The 12,937-nt window shown below is 37.6% G+C and overlaps 1 protein-coding gene across 1 annotated transcript in view; it reads left to right on the top strand.

Annotated features, from left to right (window-relative positions):
• Positions 1–12,937, top strand: part of LOC106726965 — a 56,458-nt gene that overhangs the window by 21,750 nt on the left and 21,771 nt on the right. Inside the window, exons 7-8 of the mRNA XM_014543858.1 lie at positions 1,697–1,828; positions 8,987–9,186. Of these exons, the coding sequence (XP_014399344.1) occupies positions 1,697–1,828; positions 8,987–9,186 (332 nt within the window). The remainder of the gene's footprint in view (positions 1–1,696; positions 1,829–8,986; positions 9,187–12,937) is intronic.

Genomic DNA, 12,937 nt, shown 5'->3' with positions numbered 1-12,937 from the left:
GGTTCTATAATCGAAACACTGTATCATCTCCAGCTCTGAGATCCCGGCCGGCTGAAAGCTGGTTTCTGGGGTTTTGTTTAGCTTCTATATTTGTTACAATGTTTCAAACTGCCAGCTCAGAGGCCGGCAAGGCAGGCAGGGAATGTTGGAGTCCTCCTTCACTGCAGCAAGCAAGCCTCATGTTCGCTTCCAGCTGCCTGGCTGCCGGCCGCCATCTTGGCTGGCAGTTAATTTGCATATCACCCTGATTAGCCAATGGGAAGGGTAGTGGTCGTACGATAATTACCATGTTTCTCTTTTATTAGATAAGATAATGAAAATCCTTAATTATGGATCTCTTTTTAAAATCTTTTTATTTTAAATGATTTGAGAGAGAGAGAGAGAGAGAGAGGGAAATCGATGTGAGAAACATGGATTGATAGTCTCCCATATATGCCTGGACCCTGCTCGAACCTGCAATCCTTTTGGTGTTTGGGATGACACTCCAACTAACTGAGTCACCAGCCTGGGCATTATGGATCTCTTAATTGGGTCATAATAAAATGTACCCTAAATTATACTTTTTCTTTCTTCTCCACGAGTTAATTTATCCTCAGCATACACACTTCCTGTTTCCTGATTTTCCTTTTAATGTTTTAAAGTTGTGGTTTTTTTTTTTTGTTTTTTTTTTTACCAGCATCAATCTCTACTATCTAAGCATTGCATTATAAATAAACCATATGGAAAAACATGTTTTACAGGGTTTGGTGTTAAAAAGCGTATTATTATCTGAATTTTTATCTTATAATCCTTTAAGGATATACATGACGATATCATCATGGGCAGTCTTCAGACACCAGTGTTATAACTCCATAAGATTAAGTTTTGTTAATTCCTGTTAGCCATACCTCTGAGGTTATGCCTTCTCATGCTAACATATATTTTATGAGTCATCTTAACTTATTGACTGCAATTGTGGTATCAAGAAATAGCTGCTATTATTTCTGATTATATAGAATCAGACATCTGTATAATTTTTGTTGTTGTTGATGATCCCTCTATTTTCTGACAGTCATAGTTTGAATTACTATAATTTAAAAATGGCTGTACTATGACTAATCCCTAAGAATAAAACACAAACTTAAACTTTGAAGTTCTAAATACAAATAGTACTCATGAGCATGGACTATAAAATTGGAGTCATTATTCAGCTAGGTTGGGGATATCTGTTACTGACAAGACACCAAAACAACTTGTTTCAAAATAAAAGACAGTACAATAGCGAATGTTTTCTTCATTTCTAGGTATAGGTATATTTCTTTGATTCTCATATTTTAGTAAAGCCACATGAAGTATTGTTTAAATGATGTTTTAGTCAGTTTACCCTTTTGATGAAGGCAAAGTAGCAGATTATCAAAGGAGTTCCTGTTAGAATCTATAAAAAATATCTTGAATAAGTCATTTGATTCATACTGTGACATTAAATTATTGCTTTGATTTATAAAGCAGTGAGTAGATTTTAACGGAATACCATTCACGCACAGCCTGCTGCTAAGAGTAAAAAGTCATTTTCTGGTAACTATATAATACAGAGTAAAAGGATTTGACTAGGCATTGAAATGGAAACAATATCAAAACTTAAACTTGCATAGTTTAAACATATGGTGAGAAACAAGTGATTTTAAAAGGATGATATCTTTTAAAATCTTAATTTCAGTTGGCAGAGAAAACCCAATGGGTATGTCTGCAACACCCAGCCAAGAAGAGGAAAAGATCCAGGAGTCAAAACACCAGCAAGAAATACCACCTGAATCTGAGGCCAGATGTTCCTCGCTTTCTTCAACTGCAAGTAAGCAGCAGTTTTGTCTTTTGTTTTTCTTCTTCTTTCGGTTTGTTTGTCTGCACTGGTTCTTTGTGAACACCTCAAGAAGAACACCAAGTTATTTTTATAATATAGGTTACATTATAACACATGAACTAGCTTTGAAGCTATTATCTTACCTTTTTTATGCTTGGGCTCTATATTGCAAAACATAAATATATTTAAAAACTAGAGACCTGATGCACGAAAATCATGTAAGGTCCTTGGCCCCAGCCCCAACCTGCCGCTGCCGCTGCTGTAGCCAGGGCTTCTCCTGCCTCTGCTGTGGCCCCCACCCACTGCGGCTTTGTCCGGAAGGAAGGATGTCCAGGAGGACGTCTGGTCTAATTAGCATATTACGCTTTTATTATTATAGATGTGTTTATTTCTTTACCTTGAATTCAATTATCACTCCTGAACAATGACTTGAAAAGAAGGTAGCATTAAATTATGACATCACATTGGACTATTACCTACAAAATATCTTACGAATATATTTTATAAATAACAGCAAATTCTCGCCAAAGTCTAAACAACAAAAATAATCTCCTCCATTTCTCTGATATAGAAAATGAGGCATCAATAAAGTGTTCTAGGCCTGAGAGGTTTGGATTTTTAGTTTCTAGTTTTAGTCTGTTTGATCATTTTTCTCGCTCTTAAATGTATTATCTTCTATGAATGATATCTGACAAATTCTGTGCATCAGAATCTAGTCATCTTTGGGTAAACTGACATAGTGACCACTGTGTCTGAAACATTTTTTAAACCCATCTTGAGAAATAGATAAATTATCATGTTACCTTTAAAAAAGTGCTTTTTGAAAATCAGTTATTGGGTGTGCTTTCTTTTTTATTTCAGATAGCAACAGAAAATAGATGTCTCTTTCTGACAGCCCTATGATACTATTGTATCAACCAGAGAAAAGAGAAATGAGCCTTTTGATTTTTGCTGTATGGACAAGGCCCAGTGTTATATTTCCATGTCATGTCATGAATCCATGGAGCAGTGGGACAAATCACATTGCGTGAGAAACATGTGCTTTGTTAAAATTTTTCTCAGAGGGAGAATTCAATCTTGTGTCAGGAGGTATGGAATCTGGGATGGCCACTTCAAGTTGAATTTGACTTGGCTGAAAATAGCATGCTAGCTGAAATCTCTGGGAGTGGATACATTTTTATGAGTAGCAAAACATTTAAGAGAAAAAAATCTATGTATTTTGTGAAAACTTGTTCTGGCGTAAACATTTAAGAAATGTTACCATTGTTAATTTTCTCTAAAATTTAAGGTGCACAAGATGTTGATTTGATACGTTTATGCACTATGATGCCCCTCTATCATGTCAATAATGATCATTTCTTTTTTTATGATGAGAATTATTAAGATCTAGTCTCTTAGTAAGTTTGATATTTATAATAAGATGTTATCTATAATTGTTATACTATACATTAGATCTCCGGGTCTTATTTATCTACTAGCTTCAAGTTTGTACCCTTAAATATCTCTCCCTTTTCTCCCACTCCCAACCCTTGCTGTTGCTACTACCATTTTACTTTCTGTTTTTACAAGTTTGGCTTTTTAAAATTTTATTCCACATGTAAGTGATATAATAGAGTATTTGTCTTTATATCTCACTTAGCGTAATGTCCTCAAGTTCCACCCATGTTGTTACAAATGGCAGGATTTCCTTCTTTCTCATGGCTGAATAATATTCCTGTATATACCCAGAAGTGAGATTGTTGAGTCTTATGAAGGAAAATCCAGGGCATACTAGGCACAACATAAAATTTAAGTCATTAATTCATTATAAAAAGACACAATTTCTTTATTGTAGTTAATGGCAATACTACATGTTATGGCAATACTAGTTAATGGCAATAGAAATGGAGAATGGGCCAGAAACTGAGAAAAGGGAGACTTAACTTTATTAATTAAGCTGTTTAATTTATTAACTATTTGAAGCATTGATATAGCATATACCTTGTGTTTAGACATTAAATCCTGAAAATCTAGGTGATAAAGCTTTCCTAATGCAAATGTCATCTACAAAATCCCCATGATTTGTTTAAATTTTGCCTTCTGTGATTGCAGTAGAAATGGTTTTTTATAAGTATCCCTCAGGTGGGCAAAAATGTCTTTACAGATTAATATTACTTAGAAGACTGATTCATTACTGAGTGATCAGATCATGATTCTCTTTCTACTTCTATCAAACATCTGTAGTAGTTAACACTTATTTATTGTGAGAAATACCTTCCTCTTTGATTTGCTTTTTAACTGTTATGCTAGATAGATTTGGTTTGTATTAATTCATATAAAAATAAATTAAATTAGTTGAAAAATACTTTAGAAAACTTATAAAGCTTATTTTATATTTTAAAGACATTAAAACCAACGATCCATTCCTGAAGAATGAGATTATGTTTGTCAGTCTACCTTTAGGATGGGGCAAGATGTATGTAATTTGGGGGTTAGATTATGATAAATAAACTTGTCATCTGTTTGCAAAAGGCTCATGTATTAGAAAAAAAAGAAGACAAAGATCTAGAACTTATAATACCACATCTATATATAGTACATATATATTTTAACGTGTGAGTCTAAATAGGAGACTGTCTTCTCATTTAATCAGGACAGTTAGAAAAATGGTATTTCTTTAATGTGGACTCCATATATCTGTCAATATAATATTGCTTGGAGCACATCTTTATTGGACTCTTGGTATATACTAAGATCACTAGGGTATTGTATATACAATATTCTGTAACTGATTTTGAAACCAAATTTAGGCCTTTACCTTGATAACAATTATACTTTTTCTTCTTGGTATCAGTCCAATATTTTAGCATGTTGAGATAGCCTTGATTACTTGATCTTATTTTCTGTTAGCTATTCCTATCAGTGTTGTGCTTCCAGTGCTCTCTATAAAAGCCTACTATACCTTACACCAAGAAACTGACAAATTAATGAATAAAACAAGACTGTTTGTGTTAGTTTTTTAGAAATAGATACTTTTGCATTGCACGATACCTATAGAGAAAATGGTTTAACTTTTTATATTTTTTCCAGATTATTTTACATTTTAAAAAATAGGGTTAAATAATAATCATTTTTGTGATACTGTACTATCAAAATTAAGGGACATTTGATTTCAGTTTCTGCTTTACATTTTAGTGTAAATCAGCCTTCTTAAACACTGTCTTGAAAAAGCACACAAAGGTTTATGGGACTTGTCTTTTTATGCCCACACTTTCTGATAATGATTCATGCCTTTAGTTGACCTCAACTTTGACCAACCCATGAACTATGTATGGAATCAGCTAATTTGTTATTTATGTCTATGTGTAATTTAAAAATTTTTTTCAGAGCTTCAGGAGATCAACAACACCAGAGGTAGCTTAGCTTTATTTTACTTTATATTGACTGAGTCAACTTGAGTGGTGCTTAATTAAAGTGTTCTCAATCAGACCGTCAAACCTCAGAGGGAAGGTAGGGGAGGGTGGGGGGAAGGGAGAGAGATCAACCAAAGGACTTATATGTCAGCATATAGGCCTAACCAATGGACACAGACAACAGGGGGGTGAGGGCAGGAGTGGGGAGGATGGGGGTAATGTGGGGATAAGGACACATATGTAATAACTTAATCAATAAAAAAAGTGTTCTGTCACCCTCATGAAGAACATCTTTGAGACATCCGAGTAAGTTTTAGGTACTATAGATTATTTTATTTAGGGAGCCCCTGAATGAGTCAGATGATGAAATCAGAATCTCCATAAAATAGTCTCCCATCTAAGAATATTTTAAAACTCTAGTCAACAAAAGCAACTGCTTTTATGGTTTTCAAATGGATAAATTTATTATCTGAGACTAATGGATTTTGGTTCATTTCCAAAAGAGCAGGGTATTAGATGGAACTCATTTTTAATTGATAACAGCACAAACTTTAATTCATTGTTCTATATTATAAATTACATAATATTAAGTCATGAATTTTGAAACATGAGTGCACCCTGAGGATTATGTTTGTGCAAATATGTTATGTTTGTGCAAATGTTATAGCAAGAAGAGACTTTAGAGACCATAACATGTTTGCAGATTAAATCAAACAAACAGGCTACACACACACACACACACACACACACACATGCGTGCATATGTTCATATTTGGATACCCAAAAACTAAAACCAAGTAACCATGGTATCTTGACCCATTTGTCTTTTCATTTTATATTGTTCACTGGCCTTCCTGCCTCAGTCTCTCCCTGCTCTATACAGCCCGCCCTGTTTCAGACAGATCTTTCTAATACTCAGAGCATGTCACCACCATAATTTAGAATCTTGACTTATTCCATGTTGTCTGCACAAAGGTGTGCCAATTTCCAACTTGCCCAATGCCTTTCATGATCTCATTGTCTTGTTCAAGCACATCTCACTTAATGTAGTTCTTTCATAATGCCTGCTACTACAAGTCTTTGTACATGCTGGACAGGTATTCCCTTTATCTGAAATACCCTTCCCTTCACTTTCTAAAAATTCTAATTCATCCTTCTACATCCAGCACCCAGGTTACCTCTAGGAGCCTTTCCTGCCACCCTCTATAGCAGTGGTTCTCAACCTTCCTAATGCCGTGACCCTTTAATACAGTTCCTCATGTTGTGGTGACCCCTAACCATAAAATTATTTTTGTTGCTACTTCATAACTGTAATTTTGCTACTGTTATGAATCGTAATGTAAATATCTGATATGCAGGATGTATTTTCATTGTTACAAATTGAACATAATTAAGGCATAGTAATTAATCACAAAAACAATATGTAATTATATATGTGTTTTCTGATGGTCTTAGACGACCCCTGTGAAAGGGTCATTCGACCCCCGAAGGGGTCGAGCCCCACAGGTTGAGAACCGCTACTCTATAGTAATTGACTCTCTGCTACATCTGAACTTTGTCCTGTTTCTTTTGTTTCCTATGCATGTGTTTGCATCTTTGAAATCCAAATATGTATATGTCTGCCTTTCCTACTAGATAGTGCGTATGTCCAGAGTGAGACTGTCATTATTTATCTTTCAATCTTTTAATCTCTGCCATTAATATTGAGGAAGCAATGAACCTAACACAGTGCCTAACAAATAATAGGAACTAAAAGTTTTCTTGAATTGAGTAAAAATGATCCTTTTAGCTGAGCAAAAGATATTCATAAGATGTTAAGTAGAAGATTAGCATCCTAAAGAGTATCCTGCTGACCTAGATCACCAGTTACTCTCTGGGAAGGACTCATGGACGTCCTGTGGAGTTTTCATCAGTAGAGATCTGACTGCTGTTGTCTGGGCTCTGAGGAAATTCCAAGTGTGTTTGCAAGGCTCCTGATTGTGATAGACTACAAATAACAGTCAGATGTTTACATAAAATATTTGGAAATTAAATTGTACCATAAAGTCTTGTTGGGAAAATATTTGTGACCTTTATATCAAAGGTCAGCTGCCTTTGATATAACACCCCGAATGACGTGGGATTTAACCTTGTTCTGCCTGGGTTTGAAGTTTAATTTTTTGTTACTGCCTGTATAGCTGTCAGCAAATTTCTTAACCTCTGAGTCCTTTTTTGTTGACCTGTCTCATAGGGGACAGTACCTCATAGGACTGGTGTGAGAATTGTGTAAGGTTGACATGGTATGAATGCTAAGTTTTTAGGACAGTGCTTAGCACTGAATAAAATCTTGTGTCCTGCTGAACTGTCTTTAAATGAACACAGAACAGCTATCCAGCTCATTAAAGTACAGAGGCTTCGGATTTAGATATTTCATTATTTACTTATTATATGACTTGGGCACATTACTTAGCCTCTATCTCTTTTTCTCATTCTAAAATGGACAACATAATTTGACTTACTTCATGGAATGAAAAAATGAATATGAAGCCTTCAACACAGAGCCTAGCATATAATAGGAGCTTAATAAATGGTGATTATTATTATAATTGAAAAAAAAGCTTGCTATTATAGTGATAGAGATGATCTAGGACAGTAAAGTGGAGGCACCTCTAAAAGATAAAGGTAAGTCCTTTCTTAGCAAATACACTTTTTGGCATAGTTTTTATTTTATTTTAAAATTTGTTTATTATAGCAGAAGTAACTAGCCACTTCCTGGGTTTGTTGTCATCATGCTAATGCTGTACTCAGATCCTAGGTGCTTCCTAAGGTTGCCTATTATTTCATTCCATATAATTAAATGTAGGGAGAGTCTTGGCTTCCTTTTAACCATTTGACATAAGGACATTTAATTTATGACCTAAGTCTGTAATATATGATTTCTACCTGGAAATCTCAGTTAAGCATTAACATGCAAATGTTGGGGCAATTTAGACAACCAATGCAGAGTAGCTGGGGCAATGCTCTTAGCACTACATTCCCCAGTATCTCCTTCATGAGGCAACAGGCTAAGCAGAGTGCAAAGAAGACAGCAAGTTGGGAACTTCCCTTTATAAGCATCTCTTACAAACAAGGAGCTGCTGTTTGGCTCCTCCTGGCTGATGGAGGCTGCCTTGGGACACACTGCCGCTATGTGGTCCCTGCCCCCACAGATGAACCTGCTCTAAGCACTTCAGAAACCACTTGCATTTGTGAAAATTCTATCTGTGGTTTCTGATCCTTACATTGCTCTTTCCAGTAGGGCTCCCCCCCCCCTCCGCCCCCAGAACTATTTCAGAAAAATTTTCTCTCTCCTCAAAAATTGCTATTTTTACATCTCATTTGAAAATGTGTTTTAATTCCACTGTTCGTTGTTACTTTATATTGCAGTAGCTCTGTCTAAAAACCTGTGAGCCAGACAGGCAGCTTTATGAGAAATCTATGGACACAGACTGCAAATTCCAGCACGCATCCGTGTTGAAGTGTTGAGGACAAGTGAGAGATTGCCAGGCATTTCAGATGTTTATTGTCCTCATTGAATTTTCTTCAGTTTCCGTTGACCAGAGCCTTGTTGAGAGGAGAGGAGCACAAATCAGCTCTCTGGAGTTTGTAGCAGTTCGGTGCCTCCCTGCCCGCCCCACCCCTCCCTGCTCTGTTTGATGTCCTTGGGCTCCATGAGACAAAGGATCCTGTCAGCCTGACATTGCACCTGATCTGCCACTAATGCTTTTTTACCCCATAGAAGAAGTCAGACCTTTCCAGAGCAGTGAGACTCTTCTGTCAGAAGATGAATGGAAGGTGTTAGTGCTGACAGGAAACACAGGGACTCAAGCCAATGCCACACTCTGGGTGTATGGAGATGAAGGAGTCACTGGACCAATAAGTCTTAGCAAGGACAGCCCAGAGCAGCTATTCCTTCCAAGACAGGAGGATGAGTTTCAGGTAAACAATATCGGTAGGAATATAGTTTTTTGACCATTTCAAAGGTATTTCTATAATACAGGAGGGTGTGATTGTGTGTGCATGTGTGTTCTGTGTAAAATAAATCTCTGGTCTATTAGAATTCTCATAAGTTATCCTAATGCCTATTTGTAATCATCAAAGGAAACATTTTCCCTTCACATATCTTATACAAACAAGGAAAGTTTATTTTCAAAAATATATTTTTGATTTCAGAGAGGAAGAGAGAGAGAGAGAGAGAGAGAGAGAGAGAGAGAAACATCAATGATGAGAGAGAATCATTGATTGGCTGCCTCCTGCACACCCCCTACTGGGGATTAAGCCTGCAACCTGAACATGTGCCATTGACAGGAATCGAACCCAGGACCCTTCGGTTCGCAGACCGACACTCTACCCACTGAGCCAAACCAGCTAGGGCCAAACAAGGAAAATGACAGAAGAAATTTCTTTCTTTAAAGATAATTTTTAGGCCATTGGTTTGAAATTGCCCCCATAAATCATCAATTTCAACTCAAATTATAACCAGATTTAGAGATTCTTCTGATAATGAAAACCCTTTTTTCTTTATACTTGCACATACTTTTAGATGTCACTCAGCTGAGCTGTATGGTGTGAAATCATCTTTTTGGCATATTCAGAGCCATATTTTGAAGCTCTGCCAATGTCCGTTTGAATATCTCTCTATTTTAATTAGCATCAGAGAAAACTGGGCTGCATTGTTTTGAGTGTCACTGGTTGCCTCTCCTAGTTCCTCAGGGTTTTGGACAGACTTTAATTAGGACAATCACAGTCCACTTCACTAATCCCCACCCCACCCCCATCCCTACAGGCTGAGAGCTGTTGAAAATCAGTTGTGTTCCCTAGAGAATATATCTTAGTATCATAAGACTGGATAGAGAATGATTGAGGTCAACTCAAGTCCCTGGAAGCCAAGGCTGTTTGAGGCTGCAGTACCTCAAACCCCCATGGTTTCTAGATCTTCAGATCAGAGCCTGGCATTCTGTTTCTGCAAATTTTAAGTTGAAAAAAAAGAAAAGCTATTATGAAGTCATGAAGGAGCACTTTTGCTCAATGCACATATGTATTTCAAAAGATTATTTGAAGGCGATTGTTTAGAATTCACTATATGTGTGCTATGGTTAGATCACCAGGCCAACCCACAGGCCTATGATTGCCCATACTATATCTTGTGGTATATGCACTCATGTGCTGGTAAATCCTGTCAATGTTTTTCTGGAAAAATTTACTCAGGGCTCAATCTTGGAAAGGATAATCAGTGTTGATTGCACATTGGAGTCTCCTGAGGAATTTTAAAAACTACTGCTGCCTGGTTCCACTTCCAGAGACTGGTTATTTTGCCAGGTACAGCACTAGACTGTAAACCATGTGAGCTGGATTGGAGTCCTAGCTTTCCATGTATTCAATGTGTGACCTTGAATATATCACTTATTTTTCTCAGGCCAGCCTTATTTTTACATATAGAATAGAGGCAGTGATATGTGTTCCTTTTTTCCTAAATTTTAGGGTAGTCTGATGACCAAAAGAAAAAATATGTATATATTATAAAAATTCTATTGACATATAGGGAATGTAGTAAATGTTAGGAATAGAGGTCTTGGAGTCACAGAGACCAGGTTCAAAGCCAGATTGACCTTGAGCAGATTGCTTATCCTCACTAATCTTTAATTTCCTTTTTGGTAAAGGTGGAGCATAAAACACTTACTAAAAAGTCTTGTTGTGACTTTAAAAGAATGTCGGGGAATGTATGTGATATGCACTCTCCCTCGTAGATGGGAAGTGCTCTACGAACATTAGTTACTGAGGACTCTCTCTCCTGGTCAATGGCATCAGCATATGTTTTCTTCTAGCTCCTCCTACTGTGGAGTGAGAGCAAGGACTTAGCTCTAAGACACTACCTCAGTGTCTTAAGTGCCCACCACCTTATTATTTAATAGCTTAAGTAATAGCTATTAAATTAGAGATCAGTGGTAGAGATCAGGGATGGGTATGAAAGATCTGTAGGAGTGTAGGGCCTTGTGACCTCAGGCCAGCAGCAAGGGCATCACCTGGGAGGTGGTTAGACATGCAACATCTCAGGCCCCATACCAGATCTACTGAGTCAGAATCTACATTTTAAAAGACCCCCATGTAATTTGCATTTATACTGATGTTTGAGAAGCATAGTCTAGGGCTTAAGGCACAATGCAACTGGGACCTCTTGATAGTCTGAGAACCCTAAATTAGGACTAGCCAGCTCATTCCTATCTGCTCTCTCATCTGTAGGCATTGACTTGTTTATTTTTTCTTCATTATTATTTGCCACTTCTGAATTAGTTTTTCATTCTCTTTTCCGTTCTTCCAATCCTGAAGTGAGCCATTTTTGAGGACAGTGGGATATTTCTGATCAAACAAGCTTGTCTTTGAATTTTACTTTGGAACTCACCAGCTATGTATCCATCTGTGTATCCTTAGACAAATTACTTAACCTCTTTGTTTCTTCATTTTTTAAAGTAGACTCTTTAAAGAGCCTTACTCTTCCCAGGGCTACTCTGCAGATTGGAAGAGACAATGCATGCCAGGCACTTGCCTCCTGGCTGACATGTAGTTGAGCTGATTGCATGGTAGTTCCATTCTCCAGAGTAACAGGCAGACAGGCACGAAGTAACATATACTAGGTAACCTGACTGTTCAGTTATCCTTTTATTTTTGTCACTTAGAATGTGTAAAAAGAGTAAGTTTGCCCTTAAATGCTAATAGATTCTTGGGACAAAAGTAGTATATATAAAAGTTGGCTTACCTTGCAGAGAGAAACCAGGCTCAGACTATGGGATAACTTCCTGTTATATCTGCTGGGAAGAGCTAGTTTGAGTTCTACTGCTGAGACTAACTCTGGGTATAAGAAAGTGGGGCAGAATTTGGCTCTATGGGATTAAGAGCCCTCTGTTTCTTCCTCCTAGTCAATGCCAGCATATTCCTTCCTGATGTTGTAATAGCCCCAGGGCTAGTCTATGGGAGGAAGTGATGGTGGTGGTGGGTACTTAAGAAAATTTCTAAGTATGGGAAGTGTTATGAAAGAGATTATGAAATTCTGATGGTTTGCTCTTACTTAAGCTATTAAATAATAAGGTAGCATTTCACCTTTTTAATCCCCAGGGTTCAGTGTCCTAGATCAGTGGTTGGCAAACTGCGGCTCGCGAGCCACATGCGGCTCTTTGGCCCCTTGCGTGTGGCCACGAAGTTTCAATTGCACTGTACGTGCGCACCTGCACGTGGTATTTTGTGGAAGAGCCACACTCAAGGGGCCACAGTTTGCCAACCACTGTCCTAGATATCCTATCTAATAAAAGACAAAAAGGGTAATTAACCGTACTTCCGCTATGCTTCCCATGGGCTAAACAGTGAGATATGCAAATTAACTGCCAACAAAGATGGCGGCTGGCAGCCACACAGCTGAAGCGAGCAGGAGGTTTGCTTGCTCCAGTGATGGAGGAAGCCAAGGTTCCCCGCCTGCTGCGGCCCGGCTTTGAGCTCTGAAAGCAACAGCTCCAAAAGCAGCAAAGTTTCAATTATAGAAGGTAAATAAATCCCAGAATAAAAGAAATAAAAGAAAAAAAGGAGAGACTGGGAGCAGGCCAGCCTGAAAACGGCCCTCAGCCCCTCATCCAGACTGGCCAGGCACCCCAGTGGGGACCCCCACCCTGAAGGGGGTGTGACCAGCTGCAAACAGCCATCA

This window comes from Myotis brandtii, unplaced genomic scaffold, assembly GCF_000412655.1.
Source record: "Myotis brandtii unplaced genomic scaffold, ASM41265v1 scaffold1102, whole genome shotgun sequence".
NCBI lineage: Eukaryota > Metazoa > Chordata > Mammalia > Chiroptera > Vespertilionidae > Myotis > Myotis brandtii.
Note: the sequence above shows the minus strand (reverse complement) of the source record. Positions and strands in the feature narration are given on the sequence as shown.